This window comes from Emys orbicularis, chromosome 13 (genome assembly GCF_028017835.1).
Source record: "Emys orbicularis isolate rEmyOrb1 chromosome 13, rEmyOrb1.hap1, whole genome shotgun sequence".
Lineage (NCBI taxonomy): Eukaryota > Metazoa > Chordata > Testudines > Emydidae > Emys > Emys orbicularis.
In genome coordinates, this window is record NC_088695.1 from 23,881,475 (window position 1) to 23,903,253 (window position 21,779).

The 21,779-nt window shown below is 43.5% G+C and overlaps 1 protein-coding gene across 1 annotated transcript in view; it reads left to right on the top strand.

Annotated features, from left to right (window-relative positions):
- The window catches only part of GLP2R (glucagon like peptide 2 receptor), a 121,223-nt gene that overhangs the window by 79,800 nt on the left and 19,644 nt on the right, over positions 1-21,779 (top strand). Inside the window, exons 9-10 of the mRNA XM_065416110.1 lie at positions 1,976-2,045; positions 12,045-12,133. Coding sequence (XP_065272182.1) covers positions 1,976-2,045; positions 12,045-12,133 — 159 coding nt within the window. The remainder of the gene's footprint in view (positions 1-1,975; positions 2,046-12,044; positions 12,134-21,779) is intronic.

A 21,779-nucleotide genomic window follows, 5' to 3' on the forward strand; every position in this document is an offset into this window, starting at 1 on the left:
AAACCAAAAAGTCCTGAAAAGACTGAGGGAAAAAAAGATCCATACAGTCCTTATGACCTTTGCCACCTTCCTGTGCACAAAAGGAGAGATCCAACTTTCCTTCATCCTTCAGGTACCAGTGCCAGTATCCCTTATTCCTTAGCTGCCATGGATTCTTTTTATTACTAGAAGCCTCAATCTCAGTCTCATCTAGAGTGTAATAAGCAACAAAACAACAAGGGAGGTCATCAGAGATATAGTTTCTCAGGAAGTCAGCCATTGTCATCAGTGGTAGACCTCAGGTTTGATGGAGTGACCTGACAGCACCAGTCTTTCATTTTGCTTCCCTCTCTTCCCCTTCGAATTCCCTGCCCTTTGGAGACCATCTGGATGTTCTGTTTCCTGGTGACATGTTGTGGAATAACCACTGACTTGGGAAGGGAGCTGATGTTATTGAAAATGGTTGCAGTATTCAGTTCTAGTCTGTGTTGCCTACAAACCCCCTTCCCATAATCCTTCAGTGATCCCCTCTCCTGTGACACTGCTCATGGAGGAAGTGGGTTCTCTTCTGAAGAAAAGGGCTATGGAGGAAGTTCCAGTAGGGAGGAAAAGGCTTTTATTCCAGATCTTTCCTCACACTGAAGGCTGACAAAAATTCAGCCCAACAAGGGAAGGTCCTCTCATGGATTGCCAACTGGTTAAAGGATAGGAAACAAAGGGCAGGAATAAATGGTCAGTTTTCAGAATGGAGATAGATAAATAGTGGTATCCCCCAGGGGTCTGTACTGGGCCCAGTCCTATTTATCATATTCAGAAATGATCTGGAAAAAGGGGTAAACAGTGAGGTGACAAAATTTGCTGATGATACAAAACTACTCAAGATAGTTAAGTCCAAGTGAAGAGCTACAAAAGGATCTCTCAAAACTGGGTGACTGGGCAACAAAATGGCAGATGAAATTCAATGTTGATAAATGCAAAGTAATGCACATTGGAAAACATAATCCCAACTATACATAAAAAATGATGGGGTCTAAATTAGCTGTTACCACTCAAGAAAGATCTTGGAGTCATTGTGGATAGTTCTCTGAAAACATCCACTCAATGTGCAGCGGCAGTCAAAAAAGCGAACAGAATGTTGGGAACCATTAAGAAAGGGATAGATAATAAGAGAGAAAATATCATATTGCCTCTATATAAATACATGGTACGCCCACATCTTGAATACTGCATGCAGATGTGATTGCCCCAGCTCAAAAAAGATATATTAGAATTGGAAAACATTCAGAAAAGGGCAATAAAAATGATTAAGGGCATGGAGCATCTGCCATATGAGGAGAGATTAATAAGACTGGGACTTTTCAGCTTGGAAAAAAGACAGCTAAGGGGGGATATGATAGAGGTCTATAAAATCATGACTGGTGTGAAGTAAATAAGGAAGTGTTATTTACTCCTTCTCATAACACAAGAACTAGGGGTCACCAAATAAAATTAATAGGCAGCAGGTTTAAAACAAACAAAAGTATTTTTTCCATACAACGCACAATCAACCTGTGGAACTCTTTGCCAGAGGATGTTGTGAAGGACAAGAGTATAACATGGTTCAAAAAAGAACTAGATAAATTCATGGAGGATAGGTCCATCAATGGCTAATAGCCAGGACGGGCAGGAATGGTGTCCCTAGCCTTTGTTTGCGAGAAGCTGGGAACGGGCGACAGAGGATGGATCACTTGATGATTACCTGTTCTCTTCATTCCCTCTGGGGCACCTGGAATTGGCCACTGTCAGAAGTCAGGATATTGGGGTAGATGGACCTTTGGTCTGATCCAGTATGGCTGTTCTTATGTTCTTATCATCTTGTGGTTTCATTCTATTGTTTCTAAGGAATAGCAAATAAATAGAAAACAATTAACCCTTTAACATTTAATGTGATTTTTTAAAATCTAAATTAACTTGTTTCTAGGAATCTAATATAATTATATTTTAAATTAATCCTTAGGTGCTGGGATACAAATAACCATATGGGAATCTGGTGGATCATCCGAGGGCCAATGTTACTTTCCATTACAGTAAGGATTATTTTATCTTTTGTTTATATATTATACAGATGTGGTTGTCTATTTTTATCTTTCCAAGAAATTATATTCTGGCTCAGATGATAATGAGAACCAAAGTGCAGTGGTCACTTGATGTAAAGACACAGTCCCTGCCCCAAAGAATCTACAACATGGAGTGAGTGTAACACAGAAATGGAGGAAGGGACAAGTACTACAAACACTAATGTCCAACAGGACGTGTGCACTTGAAGAGTCAGTGAAATCAGTTGTTTTTTGTTTCATTGTTTATTTGGTGTGAGGGTTTTTCTTTCTATGAATTCATCACTAACTTTGCAGAAGCAAGATGTTAGGGCAGTGCTGGCAAATTGATTTCAGTAGAGCATCCCACTTTGGTGCAGACACCCCTGTCTGCACCTTAGTCACACAAAAAGGCACCTCCTTCCCTTTGGGCTGTAGCCAATCCTCAGTGCAGGCTCACAGGCAACACAACACTCCAGCTGCTCCATGGGTCTGTCCCCTAGACCTGGGCTCATAGAATCATAGAAATGTAGGGCTGGAAAGAACCTAGAGAGATCATCTCCCTGTGCTGAGGAAGGACCAAGTAAATCTAGACCATCCCTGACAGGTGTTTGTCTAATTTGTTCCTAAAAGCCTCCAGTGATGGCAACAATACACAAGCATTACCTTCCAGGCCTCCACAGGCCTTGCTTTCTCTGTATAGATTAGCAATAGGCACACATCAACCCCTGAATCATCAAAGTCTCCTTCTGGACTGCCCACCCCCTGATCCACTGAAGACTCGGAAGTCTCAGCTTTGCTATCCCCAAAGAAATAGTACACACCAGCTTATTAGTTTTAACTCAGGATAGCCACTCCACTTAATGCACAGCACTTAGATACATTTCTAGTTAAAATCTGTTTACATTCACAGTCTGTGGAATAACCTTGCTGTAGGCCCTTTGTATATAGTAGGTAGCAACATTAACCCTTTCCATGACCTCAAAAGGAGCCTCCCATAAGTTTTGCATTTTGTACATTTTTACAAGGAGTAACAACAGCCCCACATCAAATGATCAGTCCCAAGTACTGTGGTCACACCATTCTTTCAGAGCTACTTAGTTTTTGTGAGCATTCCCATCATAGTCTTTAAATCTTCCCTAACATTTGCAGCCACTGGTTCCCCCTCTGCCTCAATGCCACCCTCCCAGGAGTCTCTGATGAGATCTAGTGGCCCTCTGATTTTTCCACCATACACGAGGTCAAATGGGGCAAACCCTGTGGCATCTTGAGGCTCCGCCCAATAAGCAAATAGGTAATAACAAGTAAGGGTAACATTACATCTGTCACTCTCCTTTCTGTTGACATACATTTTTAACATAGATTTTAGAGTCCCATTGAACCTCTCAACTAAACTGTTAATCCCTGGATGATATGGGGTGGATTTTAATTGCTTCCATAACTCACTAAATAGATGGGATATGAAATTTGACCCATGATATGACAAAATCTCTTGGGAAACCTACTCTGTTAAATGGAGAGAACAGTGACATAGCCATTGCTTTGGCCTCTACATTATACAGGGCACTGCCTCTGGGTACCTGGTGGGAAAATCCACCATGACTAATAAATAATTATTTACCCCTTGGGTTGGATGGGTTAACAGTCCTATAATATCCATGGCCATCCCCAAAATTCTTCTTTGATTGTTGACAGTAGGTGCAAGAGAGCCTTGCAGTGCCGTACAGGCTTTTCTCTGCTTTTGACATGAGTCAGAAGTCCAGCAGTATTCCTTTATCTGATTTTGAATATTGGTCCAATACAATTTTTTCTTTAACATTTCATATGTCCTCTGTTCCCAAATGATGTGCAAAAGCACACTCATAGGCTAATGAAATTAACTCCACACAATGTTTTGAGGGCACAATCAAAATTGTTTGAAGGGTTCTCCAGGATTTCCTTCTGGCACAGCCTACCCTCTTCTATAAAGAACCTTCCCCTGTTCACTGTGTCTGGGGCCTTATTGTGAACGATTTCCCTTATGCTATCTAGAGAGGGGACTGCATTTTTCTCTGCAGCAAACTGTTCAGCTCTGGCTTGCCTGGAGAGCTGTTACAGGTGGGGGAAGATTCCTCCTCCCCTTTCCTTTAAGGCACATTGCTATTTTCTGCTAATAAGGGGGTAGAAGCTTCTCCTCCCCCATCATCTGCGTTTCCCTTGTCAGAGATTACCGCTGTAAACTCAAGGACATATTCTCTTTAGCTACAGGTCACAATGTTAACAGCTTTAGGCAATGATATTATGTCATTTCCAACCAACACATCAGCTGGTAAATTCCTAAATGCTCCCACTTTAAAAGTACCGCTTAGACCTCCCCACTCTGGTTTGATGCAGGCCAGAGACACCCTGGTTTACATGGTCCTGAAGCTAGTGGTTTTACCTCCTCCCCTGGGAACCATATCATTTTCCTGACCAGGGAAATCTGAGTACCAGTGTCTCACCACACTAGGCACAGTTTACTGTATACCTGGGCCTTTTTAATAAATTCCTTGTCTGTCTCACCTGATAAAGCTACCCAGAACTCTTTCTGCCACCACTGAAGTCTCTGCCTAAAGGTAGCTGCATTAACCTGCACAGATCAATGAGTGAATTTGGATCCCCTTACTTAGGGCACTGCCTTTTCATGTGATCAAGGGACTCATATAAGTAACACTTTCTTGCACCTTCCTCTTGGGTTGGATCCAGTAATTAGGGGGAGACTGGTACTGGTGTGTTGTGGATTTACTGCTCTCCCCTCCATCCTTTTTTCCAGGAATGAATCAGGAACCCCCAGGTTTTTGCCCTTCCCTTTAGGACTTATGCTCCCTAAATAGTCTCACTTGTATGTACAAGCCAGCTACTTCTGCAACTGCTTCCACTGATTCTGGAGTTTTCTCCAATACAGCAGCTCTCAGTTCCTCAGAGAAGACAATGAGTCAACAATGCAGTGCTGCTGCAAAAAAAAAGAAAATACAATATTGAGTTGTATTAACAGAGTCATAGCATGAAAGTCAAGGGAGGTGATAGTACTACTTTACTCTGTGCTGGTTAGACCTCAGCTGGAGTACTGTGTCCAATTTTGGTCACCAATGTATAGAAAGGAGGTAGAGAAACTTGAAAGGATCCAGAGATGAATGACAAAGATGATCAAAGGGATGGAATGCAAGCCATATGAGCAAACACGGAAGGAATTGGGTGTTGGAAAAGAGGAGTTTGGAAAAGAGGAGATAAGGGGGGGTGTAAACGGTCCTCACTTGGGGAGTATGGCCTAGTGGTCACAGCGGTAACTCCTGACTGCCAAGTGGGTTGTGGGGAAGGGAGTCCAGGCCTTCCCACTCCACCGGGCTCCGACCCAGGGCCCTTTGGGCTACCAGTAGTCTGGCAACTAAGGCTGCTTAAGGCTGTCCTCCCTGGGCCTCTTCCTCTGTCCACCCCTCCCCCCCAGGGTTAGCTTAGTCCAAGGCTTTTCCCTGTTGGGGAAACCCAAACCACAATAAGTAAGAGGGGGTCACCAATGTCCGAGGTGCATAGGATACCTCCCTCTCTGGTTGTCTCCAGGGTGGGACCTCCCTTCCCTCAGGGAAGGTCCCTTTAAGCAGCTATGGCAGAGTCTTAGGCTTCCCTCTGCTCTGCTGGAGCTGTGGGCTACAGGCCTGCTCACCTCCTACTCTGTCACCCAAATGAGCTAATTCTCTGCTTTTTAATTCCTCCATCAGATGGAGCATTTGCTGCAGGTGTGGCAGGGTGGGGCTGGCTGATCCCAAAATAATCCCTTAACCCCTTGTTGCTTAGTGTGGGGTTTGTACACCCCATCACGTGGGGACATGATAGCCATCTTCAAATACTTGAAAAGCTGCCATAAAAAAGATGGAAAGAAGTTGTTCTCTCTTGCCACACAGGGCAGGACAAGAGGCAATTGGTTCAAACTACAGCACAGCAGTTTTAAATGAAAAACGTCCTAACTTTAAGAACAGTAGGACAATGGAACAGATGCCTAGGGAAGTCATGGAAGCTCCTTCACTGGAGGTTTCCAAAAAGAGGCTGGATAGCCATCTGTCTTGGATGATTTAGACACAACAAATCCTGCATCATGGCAGGGGGTTAGACCAGATGACCTCTGCAGTCCCTTCTAATCCTACGGTTCCATGATTCTATTCTATGACCTCAAAGAACTGCTCCTGAGCAATTAGATCTACTAACTTGTCATGAGATTCTGCCCCCTTACTTTTTATCTATTTTCTTAAATAATCCACCATTTTATGCACACATTCCCCATGAGCTAATTTATCAACTTTTTTGAGGTTTCTGAATTTGAAGCGATATGCCTCTGGAGTAATTTGAAACCTTTTTGATGCATACTCCTTGAATTGGACATATTTCATAGACTCACTCATATCCATATAATTAAATACTTGTAAAGTTTTACCAGTCAATTTGGAGAGTAGGTGTCAGTGACTGGGACATGGGCAGTCATGCCTAGAGCAGGTATCAGGCCTAATGGTCAGAGCAGGTGTTCGTAGCCAGGAATTGGAGCGCAGGGTCAGACCCAAAATCAGAGGCCGGACACCAGACCCAAGGGTCAGAGCCAAAGATCAGAACTAGGTTACCTGGAGTGAGGCAAGGCAGGGTTAGGGCTGGAACAAGCAAGTGTAGGAGTTATCACAGCCATAGGCAAATGCTTTGACCAGATGCTTAATTGCTGCTGCACTTAAGAGCCAATCTGCTGACCTTTCCTTCTAACCAATCACACAGTGTGGCAAATTAGACAGCCTATTACTAGCCAGCTGTGCTTATTAGGATGTGCTTAAAAGTCAGAAAAGTTTATGAGAAAATAAAGTTAAAATGCTACTGGTGCCTGGCTAACAAAATATATCAGATTCAAGCAAAGTTTCTCATCATATGCTTTCATCTGTCTCATTGACCAAACTTCTGAGGTCAAGACCCATTCTCCAGTTCAATGAATGCTTCCTTTTTCTCTTCTGGTGCTGTAAAAGTGATGGGCAGGGAGAGAAGGAGGATGTCATGGGGTGTTTTCCCCTCCTTTGTACAGTGTCAGTTCCCCTCTTGGAAAAACATTTCCAGCTGAGATTCAGAAGACAAAGAGTCTATAGGGAACAATGTTCTCTGCTACTTTTCCTCACCTGTTGGAGCTTCTTTTGTTTCCCTTCATGCTTGATGACTCTGTTTACTGTTTAAGTGCAGATTAAGCAGAGCACCCATTCCTTTGTCTCAGGGTATGTCGGGGATCGATATATCGCCTCTCGTTAAGGGCATGCTGACTCTCTCTCTTTTTCTTGGCCTTCTGCTTCTTAGGTTTCATGCTTTTTGTCTTTTAGCTCTGGTGCTCTTTGGAGGGCTGCTTCTAGGGCTGCTTCTTCTGTCTCCTGCCTTTGCTTTTCTGCCTCCCACTCCTCTTTGGCTGCCCACATCTGGAATTCTTGTTCTTTCTGCACCTTTGCTACCTCCGACCTGGCCAGCTCTAACTTAATAGCTGTCTCACTGAGAATGGTGCCAGGCTGGTTTTCTAAGTCTTTAGGACTTTTCTTAGTCTTTAGGGGAATTCAGCTGCCCTTCTTGTTGCTTGTCAGAGTCAACAAGTGGGGCTTTTAACCCTTCCACATTTTTTCTGGCAGCAACTAAGCAGTGCTCTGAACCCAACTCTTCTAATTTATTCTTGGTGTACCTAGGATATGCCTCCATGCTCATTCTGCCTTTCCTGCTGCTATATTTCCTTACTCAAAATAAACAGAAAACAATAAATTGTACCCTTTTTTATCTGTTCCCAACCTCCTCACTTGAGAATCTCTCAGTATCTATATTATTGGTATATAAGTGCCTAGAGTGTCATCCTTAGCTAACCAGCTAACTGGGTGTAAGTCCTGCTGACTATGCCACCATGATGTTTCCCTGGTCTACCCAGGGTTGTGAGGCACCTGACCATCACCTGCCGTTAGTGTGAGGTAGCTTTGTCTGCACCTGCTGTGGATCAGCTCCCTGACTCCACCAGCATCTGGCAACACAGGCACTGCCTCCCCTGCCTCCCCAGGCCTCGCTCGCTCTGTACACGTTAGCAACAGGCATATACCAATCCCCGAGTTCTCCGGGTGTCCCTCTGGGGTGCCCAGCCCCCGTTCCATAGAACACTCAGAAAGCTCTCAGATTCACTGCTCCCAAAGGAGAAGTACACATGAGCATACTAGTTTAACTTAGGATCACCACTCCGCTAAACACAAACTGCAGTTAGATATATTTATAGTGAAAACAAGAATAAGTTTTTTATCAAAGAACAGATTCAAGTTATTGAAATTAAGAATATTGTAAACAAATGGTTACATATAAAACAAAATCATCACATATTTCCAGAGCCTAAACTTAACTCACAGGACATCCCCCTGTCTTTTATAGGATAGTTTATCCCAAGTCCTTTTCCTAGAGTGTTCAGCCCTGTTCATAAAATCAATCCTGCTGGCAGCTTGTCTTCACAGACTGAATGATGCCAGGGTATCTCTCTGAACCTCCAGACATACTAGCCCAGACCTTTGGTCTTCACTTTTAAACAGGGTCCCCCCACCACTGGTTACCTTTTCCTATTAATTTCCTTCTGAAGTCCCCGCAAGCTTCATTAGCAGTCTGCTAAGAGTTTTCTGTTATTAGGCACACAATACCTCTGAATGATCTACCTTTAACTACAAGGCCTAGAGAACATAATTTTCAGTATATATTCATAACTCCTCACATGTCTTCCATACATATATCTCACAATGGTTATGATGACCAGTGTAACACAGGCTTTTAGTAGAGACCTTACATGACATTCTTTTGGTCAACCCAGGGGATCCCAGTAACCCTGGTGCCCCTGCCTGTTGACATCAAGAGGTTTTTGGGTCACAAACAGAGATTCCACACCCTCCCTTGGAGGCCTATCCCAGTACTTAACTATCCTTATAGTTAGAAAGTTTTTCCTGATATCTAACCAACATCCCCCTTGCTTCAGATTAAACTGATTACTTCTTGTCCAACCTTCAGTGGACATGGTGAATATTTGCTCACATATTTGAATACTGTGTAACCTGGTCAGTTAAAAAGGTGTAATTCACTGTTATTGACTGTATGTAGTTTGTTGATTATCACAGGTTCTTCCCAAGAATAGGTTACACAGATTGTTTTCAGATTTTGGTGTGATTCACAACAGATCCAAACAAATGCTTTAGTCATTCCCACTCATTAATATAATTAAACAGGATAAGTAATTGCACAAAATAATTGCTGTTAAACAAAAAGGTATCATACTGCTTACACCCCCTTTGAAGCCATGGAAAACAAAGAGAAGAAAACAGTCTGGAGCACATCAGGAGACTGGTCCCAGATCAGGCAATGTGCTGTTCTAGAACTGGATGCACCCAAAGAATCAAGGAAAGTTCTAAATCTTTTATACCCTGAGGTTGTTTGGCTCACATGGACGTAGGCAACATCAGCCCATCTTTTTCCATGTGGGAAATTTGGCAAGCTATATTTATGCTTCCAATACCTACACAATTAATGTCAATTAATTATGTGTCAATCTAACTGCTTAGCAACAAAATTTGCAAACAATCCCAACACTTTTATATCAAAATGTCACAATGTTAAAAACATGAGGTGTACCTATTAACTTGAGGTCAGTTGTTTGTTCTCTCATGATGGGCAGGCAAGCAAATGTGACCCAGGATCCCCACCTACACTCTATTTTGTCAGTTATGCTAACCACAAAAAACTGCCTATAGGCATAAAATCATAGAATCATAGACTATCAGGGTTGGAAGGGACCTCAGGAGGTCATCTAGTCCAACCCCCTGCTCAAAGCAGGACCAATCCCCAACTGGGGCAGCCCACACTGGAAATGCCAAGGTCAGGGGAGGCTGCAAAAAGGGAGAGCAGATACTTCCAAGACTGTTAGGGGGAAGGGTGACAGGGTGGATAGGAGGAAAGAAGGAAGAGGGACAGGAGCCAGGGGTGAGGTGGATAGCAACAGATGGGGGCAGAATTGGGGTGGATAAAAGCTGAGGGAAGGGTAGCAGGAGCCAAGTTGGGAGAAGTGGATAGAAACAGAAAGGGAGCAGAGGAGCAGAAGGATCCACTCCCCTCCAAATCCTGAAACTGAAGCCTGTAGTCTTGAGTCTCTACATCCCTCTGATGTCAGCAAACAACTGTGAAACCCACTGGCAAAGTATTTGTCTCCTCAACCTCTAGTGGCTGGTCCACATAGAGGATGACAACCTGCTACAAGTATCGGTTACGCTGTTAGCTCAAGTGGCAGCAGTCTGTGTAGTGGATCTAAACATTCCAAACCTGCTGATTAGTCAGTTAGAAAAAGGGTTTTGTTTCTGAGAGAAATTTCAACAAAACATTTTTGTTCTTTTCATTTAAATTTTCTGAGGAAAATTCAGACTTTCATTGAAATATCAAAATCTGAAATATTTTGGTTTTCAGGCATTCTCTTTTCTGATAAAACATCGATAATTTCTGTGGAAAGCAGACAATTTTTGCAAAAAAAATTATTTAGTTAAAAAACCAATTTCCTATCAAAAGAGTGGCTTTTTTTATGAACCCTACTGCTGATGAACCATGTGGATGTCAGTATAGCTCCACAATATGGAACTTTGTCTTTTCAGTTTGCTTTTTAAAAACCTAGTAAATTACACACAAAAAACTATGGTAAAAGAACGTTATGGTTATATAGTCAAGCACTTAAATCTAGGAAATTCCAGAATTAAGGTTGCCTATACCACCTTTAATTACATGAGCACATTTTTTTTCCTGCCTCATTCAGTGCACAGGATGGCTCTGCCCTGGGGATGAATCAGAGTAGTGTAGTGAAAGAGGCTGTTGTCCATAGGACCCCTGTCTCATTTGTTGCAGAAATTGGAAGTGGTGTGGTCAGGGCCGGCGCAACCCATTAGGCGACCTAGGCGGTCGCCTAGGGCGCTACAATTTGGAGGGCGGCGACCGCGGCGGTATTTCAGCGGCGGGACCTTCTGCCACCTCTGTGGGGGGGCGGCATTTCGGGGCGGGATCTTCCGCCGCCTAGGGCGGCAGAAAAGCTGGCGGCGCTCCTGGGTGTGGTGAATGAGGCAGGGGGCTTCAGGAAGAGAAAGAATGGTTTGCTGGTTAAGGATGTTGAATGCAACCCTGGAGAATTGGATTCTATCCCTGCCTCTGCCACACAGTTCCTGTGTGGTGCTAGCAAGTCGTTTAAACCAACATTTTCACAACTGGTCACTAATTGTTTCTTTTTCCGGGTGCCCATCTTGAGCCCTTAGGGCCAGATTTGCCCAAGTGCTGAGTACTCTCACCTGCAGTTGAAATCAGTGGGAGCTGTGCTTTGAACGTATAAATTGCTATATAATGCTAAGGACTCTGAAAACTCTGATCTTAGGTGTCTCAAGTTGGGCACCTGAAATTAGTGGATACTTCTGACAATTTTGGTCTTAATATCTCTCTGCCTCAATTTCCCACATGTAAAATTGGGATACTACCACCTACTCATTTCATAGACAGTATGATGATGAATATCAAAGAAAACTCCATGAGGAAACTAATAATTCTGTACTGAATTCAGGGTTTTGGTGGTGTGTATTAAATGAGGCTTTGGGGCCACACATTGCAAGAAGATGATAAAAATAAACATTGAATAACTGCCCATTCACTGAATGAGGCAGGGATCATGTGGAAAAACTAAAATGTGATAGTATATCTAAAGATTGTCTCATAATACATACGCACAAGGGTGAAGAATGAAGGTTGCACAGGCAAACATAATTCTGACATTTCCTAACTTGTGACTGCTTGATGTTACAACTTTCATGTTCTTTTAGTTTTTCAGATGTATATTATATATATCTGAATATATATTATATTGTATTATATAATATATTGAATGTATATTACTGTATAGTGACATTTACTGTAACTAATCAATATATATTTTCTTTTAAGGTTAATTTCTGCATCTTCCTAAAAATTCTAAAGTTGTTAATTTCCAAACTCAAAGCCCGGCATATGAGCTTTCATGATTACAAATACAGGTATGTGATAAATATCAAAGTGCTACTAGTCATTTGTATTACCATGGCGCCTTTCCTTCAGAAAGTTCCTAAAGTGCTACGCAGGATATATAATTATACACAGCCACCAAAGTGGTAAGACATGGCAGCCATTCTGATCAAGTAAAGTGTCTTAGGAGAGGAAGGGAAGAATAATGACTTGCCAACTGAAACTCTAGAGGAAATGTAGGGAGGTTGAATGTAGGTACCAGTTCTAGCTGTAACCACACTTTGTTTTGCAGTAAGTGATAAGGGATCTTTAGTGATAAGTGGTTAGGACCCCATTTTTATGCCTCTTTCAAAACATACATCACCCCCTGAAGCTTCTCACATCTGGGGGGCTCAAGACTTAAGCCCGGGTCCTGGAGGGGCTGGGGGGTGGGCAGGGCAACCCCTTCAGAGTCACCTGCATCCCTTAGCATGCCCTAGTGCCATGCTGTGGTATTGGGGATCAGTAAGGACTCAGAGGGAAGGACTCAGAGCGCCACCTACTGAATCACCGCCATCACTTCCTACAGCTGGCTGAGCTTTTCTGGGGAGGGTTCCAATCCAGGTACAGATCTAGGCTGTGCACTACTTGGCATATGAGACTGTAAGGAATTCATGCAGTCTGTGCAGGGCTTGTAATTGTATTAGTATAGCTTACCCACTAGTGGTTGCTGCCCTCCAGCGGCCACCCACATTGGCTATATAAGAACTCAGCGAGTGCCAGTCTGACTACGCAACGCAACAGCTGCCTGGTTTCTTATCCATTAGGTGCTGTGTTGTGTTCTTGGAATAAAGCCTGACACTGATTCGGCTGAACCTGTGTCGATTGTGAGTGTTATCTGTTCCATGACAGTTTGAGCAGACCACTGACTAACCCATCTCCTCCCTTCGTGATTTCTACTAGGGAATGCAAAACACTAACATACCTGTGGCTGATATAACCTCCAAAGCTTCCAGAACCAAATGTTGCAACTACAGGTACAGAATACTGCTCTCCAGGCTTCTCAATCCCCAGTACCATCTGATAGGGGCCCTAAATCCCAGTGCTGTGTAAATTTGTTCATGACAGATAGAAATTTTGTGATTTCCTGAATCAATGCCATCTACTTTATCTGCTCTGGCTGCTTATATACCCTACAGACTAGACCAAGGTAGGGCTTATAAATAGCCTACTGACCAGAGAAGCTCTGAATTATGTATTGCTGCTGCTGGAGCAGTACAGTCCCATGCTGAGTAACTTTGATGATTTCATCTGTGTTTTCTTAACTATATTTGATGACCCAAACTACACTCGTAGCCAAAGCCTCCCTTCACTCCATAAAACAGGGTTGCTGGTCCATTTCGGACTACACTGCCCACTTTTGACACCTGATAAGGATGAGTTGGCCTGGATGAAACCATGAGTGACTCTATTCTCCTTTGTCAATTTATGCATCTGGATTGATGTCTGCTTATTTGAATGACATCAGGAGAGAAAGAGTTCATTCCAGCAAACTTGTTTCTATGTGATGATATTTCTGCAGGCATCACAAGCTAATCGTGATTGAAACTATGTGGGTTGACACAACTTGAACTCATCTCACTGGTCAAGAGAAGAAGCATTGTCACCAAAATGGTCTTTGTCATACTGTGGTGGGTCTGGCCACTTTCTGGCTACCTGTCCCTTGAAATTCAAACCTAGCATAAGCTTAGGAACCTCCAGTGTCCAATCCTATACAACGCACACTTGTTAACTCTGGTGCATCCAGTAATTTCATGGACATAAAGTCCCAATTTAATGTAAGCCTGCTCCTGATTATGTTGAGTCCATTGATGGTTCCCTGCTTTCTTCAGGCCTGGTTAACCAAGAGACCACCCATCTTGAAGTCATGATTCAGGATCACGATGAAGTCACCTTAGTCAAATTGCTGCATTTTCCGATTGTCCTCAGTATTACTTGATTTACACTGAATGATCCACATATTTCATGGAGGGCACAAGAAGCGCGTTTCAAGTCAAGTTACTTCTGACAGTTGTGCCTTGTGGGACCAAGTACCAAAACCCCAGAAGGCGACACAACTAGGTCTATTGTGCATTGTTCCCAACACATTAGCCAACATCAACGTAGTGCTTCAAACACTTTTGATGTCCATAACTGTGGTAACAATTAAGGTACTACCAACCAATGCCCATCCAGACCATGTTGTTGGAATAGTTAGGGCCAAAGATCCCAACCCAGTCCCTGTGGTCCCAGCAAAATACTAAGATCTAGCAAACATGTTTGATAAAAGAATGTGGACATTCTACCACCTCATCACCCTTACAATTGTCCTATTGATCTCCAACCAGGAGCCAAGATCCCATTGGGTGAATGTACACGCTGCTGGAACAAGAGCTCAAGGCTCTTCAGAAACAACTTCAAGAAAATCTTGCAAAAAAATTTCATCTATCCGTTGACCTCTCTGTCCAGTATTCCTATATTATTTGTGAAGAAGAAAGATGTCTGACTATGTGTTTGCATCAATTATCATGCCTTGAGTTGAATCACCATTAGGAATAGATACGCCTTGTTTTTTATTACTGAGTTATTTGACAGATTGTGCTCCACAATGCTGTTTACCAAGCCTTTGAGGCACTTATAATTTGGTTCAAATTCACAAAGGTGATGAATGGAAGTGCATGTTTTAGACGTGGTATGGTCATTTTGAGTATCTGGTGATGCCTTTTGGTCGTTCAGAGACGAAATGTGTGTGAAGTTGAACATTTCCTTGAATTTGCAAATTTTTACCAATTTTTATTAAGGATTTTGTAAGACTGGTGTCCTCTGTGATTGCACTGCTCCAGAAGAATACCTGATTAGCCTGGACATGGGCAACTCAGTCTTTTTAGACCACTTAATGGATAATTTTTTGTCAACACCTATTCTGGTGCTCAGATCTGGTGAAACCCTTTAAGTTGAGGCAAACATGTTCAAAGTGGCAATCAGAACAACATGGACCCAGAATCGACTCCATGTGCACCCAATTTCTGGTCCAGGTATATACAGATCACAACATTTTGGAACATGCCGTGAAAACCCTGAATCAAAACCAGTGGTCTTTATTTTTTTCCAGATTTTACTTCATTTTGACATATATTCAGACACCCAGAACCCAGCAAGCTTACCACACTATGTCTTAAGGGGGAATACTAGGAGAAAGAACTCAAGAATATTCTATAATCCTTATATACTGTAATTTTGCCAATGCTTTAGTACATAGGAATTTGCTGCCCTTCATCTGATCCTTGTTATCTAATGACTCAGAATGCTGCCAGTGACCAACTTCCTAACCCCAGCTTCCTTTATTTCAAGGGCCATATCTATGTCCCACAAGGCCACCTGTGGCTTGAAGTGTTTAAACTTTGCCATGATTCTCCTTTAGCTGCCGACTTTGGCCACTTTAAAACACATAGACTAGTTTCTCTATATTTTTGTGGCCAAAGATGCAACCTTTCATCAAGTTATATATTAAATCCTGCAATATTTGCTCTTGAACAAAGACTGCCCCACCTCCCACCCCCATCTGAAACACCTCGGGGATCTCATGCCAGCCCTCGTTATCCATCGCCATAGATTTTATCATTGACCTACCCAGCTTAAAGATCAGTAGAACCATCTTAGTTATCACCTATCACCTTACTAAAATATCCCACTTTATCCCATGTCCCATAGTTTCCCCTGCTTAGGGACAGCCTGGGTCATTTTTACTTGTGTCTTCAAACTCCATGGGTTACTATCTAGCATCATCACTGACCAGGCCTCACAATTTGTTCCCCATTTGTGTCAAGAACTTTTTAAATTGCTGAATGTTAAACTATATAATTCCTCTGCCTACTATCCTAAGACTTATGGGCAGATCAAACAGGTTAACCAAATAATTGAACAATATCTTCATTGTTTCATCAAGTATCAGAGGGGTATCATAGAATCATAGAATCATAGAATATCAGGGTTGGAAGGGACCTCAGGAGATCATCTAGTCCAACCCCCTGCTCAAAGCAGGACCAATTCCCAACTAAATCATCCCAGCCAGGGCTTTGTCAAGCCGGGCCTTAAAAACCTCCAAGGAAGGAGACTCCACCACCTCCCTAGGTAACGCATTCCAGTGCTTCACCACCCTCCTAGTGAAATAGTGTTTCCTAATATCCAACCTAGACCTCCCCCACTGCAACTTGAGACCATTGCTCCTTGTTCTGTCATCTGCCACCATTGAGAACAGCCGAGTTCCATCCTCTTTGGAACCCCCCTTCAGGTACTTGAAGGCTGCTATCAAATCCCCCCTCATTCTTCTCTTCTGGAGACTAAACAATCCCAGTTCCCTCAGCCTCTCCTCATAAGTCATGCGCTCCAGACCCCTAATCATTTTTGTTGCCCTCCGCTGGACTCTTTCCAATTTTTCCACATCCTTCTTGTAGTGTGGGGCCCAAAACTGGACACAGTACTCCAGATGAGGCCTCACCAATGTCGAATAAAGGGGAACGATCACGTCCCTCGATCTGCTGGCAATGCCCCTACTTATACAGCCCAAAATGCCGTTAGCCTTCTTGGCAACAAGAGCACACTGTTGACTCATATCCAGCTTCTCGTCCACTGTGACCCAAGAGGAACTGAGAAAACATCTCAACTCAGTCAAAAGTGTCTACAAATATTGCATAGACTGACACTGTAGGGAAGCTCTTCATTTCATCATTGCTGACTGGGTATGGTTATCATCATGAAACTTCACCTCCATTCATCCCTCACATAAACTAGATCATGAACACCTGGGTCCAGCAAATCATCCAGCAAATCAACCCTATCATGGTCAAACTGTTTCAGCCTGGCTCAATGAGAGTACATCTGGTCTTCTGCGTTTTGCTGTTAAAGTCATAAACTGGCAATCCCTTTCCTGGATGAGTCAAGCCTCCACCTTCACCACTTATCATCCAAGGCAATGAAAAAATTCATGTACAAAGGATCCTTGACTCTAGATAGTCTGGGGGAAAATGAGGTACCTTGTGGATTGGGAGGATTATGGGCTGGTTAACCAGTGACAGGAACCCACCAGTCATATCCATGCCCCTGATAAGATTAGGGAATTTCATCAAACCTACCCCGCTAAGTCCAGACCCAAGATGCCTGGAAGGCATCCTTAAGGGAAGTGTAAATGCAGCCTGTGGAGAGGTTATAACTGAATTAGTATAACTTACCCCCTATTGGTCTTCATTCACCAGAGGCCTCCCTCACCTACTATGTAAGAACTCATCAAATGCCAGTCAGTGTTAGCTCAATACAATGGCTGCCTGGCTCCTAATTCACTAGGTGTTCTCAGAATAAAGCCTGATGCTGCTCCAGCTGAACCTGAGTCTGTTGTGAGTGTTGCCTTGTTCCATGACAGAGACCACAGCACAGGAGCAGCTCTGAATTTTTGTTAAAAAAACAACAACAACAAAACCCCCCAAAACTTAGAAACTAAGTTTTAGATGAATCAAGGGAGCTTCAAATTCTGGCTCCCTACTAACCATCCCTCTTGTCTCCACACACACTCTCTCCCTTCCCACACACACTCTCTTCCCTCTCACACACAATTCAGTTTGCCCTTCCCTTTCATGGACCAACTAATAGTTCTCCCCACACACCAAACATCAATTCATTTTGCTCTATCTCGCTTCCTCCACACACACCATTAATTCATCCCCCCTACCATTTTGCAGAGCCCCACAGCTGATTCTGCTGCCCTGTCCCATTGTGTGCCTGGGACCTCTTCATCACCTTTTCCAAGGTCTAGTGATAGCACTCGACTCCCCTACCCAGGTTGGGGGGCAGGCAGCTCCAGACAGAGTCGCAGAATGACAGGGAGCTGTTGTTCCCAATTTTCCCCTGAGCACATGAGGCAGGAGGATTTCTCGAGTGCTCCAGCCTATATTTGCAGAGGGAAGGGAACTCCAGATGGTCCTTCAGCACATGAAGCATTTCTGACTGGTTGTCTTTCCCTAGGAGGTGGGGGAATAGGGAAGGACAGTTAAACAAATGGGGATTTCCCTGCAGATCCAGAGGAGGAGCTGAAGAACCCCTATAAAGTTGGCAATTCCCTGCTGCAAGGCATGGAAAGGTTATTAGCAACCATGAATATGTTGTGGGCACTTGTGTACACTAGTACATGTGTATTCCACAACCACAGGCTATAAATAGTCTCATACTTATCCTCAAGGAGCCATATCTGTACCATTCTCTTGTCAAGCTTTAGTCTTGAACAATGAACTTTTATTAGCAGTAATGCACGTTGGAAAACATAATCCCAAAATGATGGTGTCTAAACTAGTTGTTACCACTCAAGAAAGAGATCTTGGAGTCATTGTGGATAGTTCTCTGAAAACATCCACTCAATGTGCAGCAGCAGTCAAAAAAGCAAACAAAATGTTGGGAATCATTAAGAAAAGGATAGATAATAAGTCAGAAAATATCGTATTGCCTCTGTATAAATCCATGGTACACCCACATCTTGAATACTGCATGCAGATGTGATTGCCCCAGCTCAAAAAAAGATATATTGGAATTGAAAAAGGTTCAGAAAAGGGCAACAAAAATGATTAGGGGTGTGGAACAGCTTCCATATGAGGAGAGATTAATAAGACTGGGACTTTTCAGCTTGGAAAAGAGACGACTAAGGGGGATATGATAGAGGTCTATAAAATCATGATGGGTGTGGAAAAAGTAAATAAGGAAGTGTTATTTACTCCTCATAACGCAAGAACTAGGGGTCACCTAGACAGCAGGTTTAAAACAAATAAAAGGAAGTATTTCTTCACACAATGCACAATCAACCTGTGGAACTCTTTGCCAGAAGATGTTGTGAATGCCAAGACTATAACAGGGTTCAAAAAGGAACTAGATACATTCATGGACGATAGGTCCATCAATGGCTATTAGCCAGGATGGGCAGTGATGATGTCCCTAGCCTCTGTTTGCCAGAAGCTGGGAATGGGCGACAGGGAGTGGATCACTTGCTGATTACCTGTTCTGTTCATTCCCTCTGAAGCACCTGGCATTGGCCACTGTTGGAAGACAGGATACTGGGCTAGATAGACCTTTGGTCTGACCCAGTATGGCTATTCTTATGTTTTTATGATAAATAATAAAGCTAATTCCTCACACGCAGCCCAGAAAAGCCTGGGTCCAACCAAAAGCTCAGTCCAAATTTGTGGAGATTTCAAAGTGACACTGAGTCCAGTTTTATGTGCAGACCCATATCCACTACCTTATATTGCGGATTTGTTTGCTACTCTTAGTGGTGGACAGTGTTTCAGTAAATTGGATTTTCTCAATGCATACCTACAAATGGAGATTGTTCTGGCATCTCACAAATATCTCACAATCAACACACATAAAGGCTTATTTTATTACAACAGGTTGCCTTTTGGAATCACATTGGCACCTGCCCTGTTCCAGAAATCCATGGATGAGATTCTGAAGGGACTGAAGGGAGTTCATCACTATGCGTGACATGCTCTCTCAAAGGAAAGGGATGGTACTACAGGGTACAGTGTTGGATCATAAGAATCCCCGGTTTATACAGTTCATGTCATATCAACATGAATTATCTGTGAATCACAGTTGCATATTATGGGGAATGTGAGTGATCATTCCAAAATCACTTCAATCTAAGATTTTGGAAGCTCTTCTCAAAGGTCATTTTGGCATTGTATGGATGAAGGTCATAGCCCAGAGGCATGTCTGGTGGCCAGGGACTAACAAAGACATTGAGAGGAAGGTGAAGTGTAGTACCACATGTCAACAAATTCGGCATGCTGCTGGCCCAGCTCATCTACATCCTTAGTCATGGCCTCAGACTCCTTGGACATGTATTCATGTGGATTGTGCTGGACCTTTAGATGGTTATATGTTTTTAGTCATAGTAAATGCCAATTCAGGATGGCCCAAAGTTTTCAGAATGACTTCTATACAGCTGCTAAGACCATTGGACATCTTCGTACCTTGTTTAGCCATTTTTAATTACCGTTACAGTTAATGAGTGACAATGGACCTCAATTCTGTTCTGAAGAATTTCAGCAGTTTCTAGCTTTAAATGGAATTCAGCACATACGCTCAGCTCCTTACCATCCTGCTACAAACGGACTAGTGGAACGCTTTGTACAAACACTTAAGCATGCCTTAAAAGCTAACAAGTTTATTCTGAGTCATCAGCAGAAACTGGACAATTTCTGGCTTGTCTACAGGAACACACCACATGATACTACACAGTAATCACCTGCAACTCTTTTCTTGAAACCATCTTTGTGAACCTGTTGGAACCTGCTATGTTTTGAAATTGCCTCATGTATAAGGCTATGTTTTAGTCATGGGTATTTTTAGTAAAAGTCATGGACAGGTCACGGGCAGTAAACAAAAATTCACGGCCTGTGACCTGTCCATGACTTGTACTATATACCCCTAACTAAATCTTGGGGGTAGGGGCAGCCTGGGGATGCCATGGGTGCTTGGGGGGTTGGCCTAGGGGGCACCGCAGGTGCTGAGGGGGCAGCCTGGGGGCGCCATGGGTGCTGGAGGGGCGGCCTGGGACCCCCACTTGTGCTGTGTGGAGACAGGTGGCGGTGCGCAGCCCAGGACCCCAGGGGGGGATTGGCAGGGCTGGCAGGCTCCGTACCTGGCTCCATGCCTCCCCACAAGTGGTGACATCCCCCTCCCTCAGCTCCTAGGTGGAGGTGAGGCCAGGCAGCTCTGCACACTGCCTCTGCCCCAAGCGCCAGCTCCGCAGCTCCCATTTGTCGGGAACTCCCACCCCCTCCCACACCCCATCCCCTAGCCCTGAGCCCCTTCCCACATCCCAACTCCTGCTGCTGGTGGGGGGGGGGTTGTCCCGAGACTGCTCCAGCAGCGGCTGGTGCCACTGGCCCAAAGGCTGCCTGAGCTCCTCAAGTGGCCCCAGGGCCAGGCACTCCAGCCACTGCAGAAGTCACAGAGGTCATGGAAAGTCACAGAATCCATGACTTCTGTGACCTCTGTGACAAACTCGCAGCCTTAGTCATGTGTAGCCAAATTCCAAGCTGTGCAAGTTGATTGACAATGTGAGACTTGTCATCATTCTTTTCAAGTTGGAGACTTGGTGTGGACTTGCAACCGCAGTTGTGGAGTGAAATGAGTACCTGGTTAACTTGTAAAATGCACAGGACCTTTTTCATTTGTGGTAAAACTATCCAATGGTATTTTATGGAAAAAACATATGGACCAGTTGCAGCCTCGGCTAGTACCAGAGTCTGTGGATGTCCCAGTAGGACTTTCTGTTCCTGCAATCAAACGTCCTTCCATTACAACTCCTAATTTCGATAATGTAGTGGTCTTAGTTGATTTCTTACCATTGACTATTCTTGCTGGTCAAGACACGGCCACGTCACCATCACCATGTTATCCCAAGAGAGTGCAAAAACCAGTTGTGCACCTGAACATATAAGTTATTTAGTTAGTGAGTTGCTATTCCAGGTTGTCAACACATGACTTTTATTTGATATAGTGTTTCTTGTTAGCCATGTATATGATAATGTATGTGTGTTTGGAAAGTTTTATAAAGTAGGATGGAGGAATATGATGTCCTGGCTCTTTAAATGTTTGAGCACTCCTCACTCC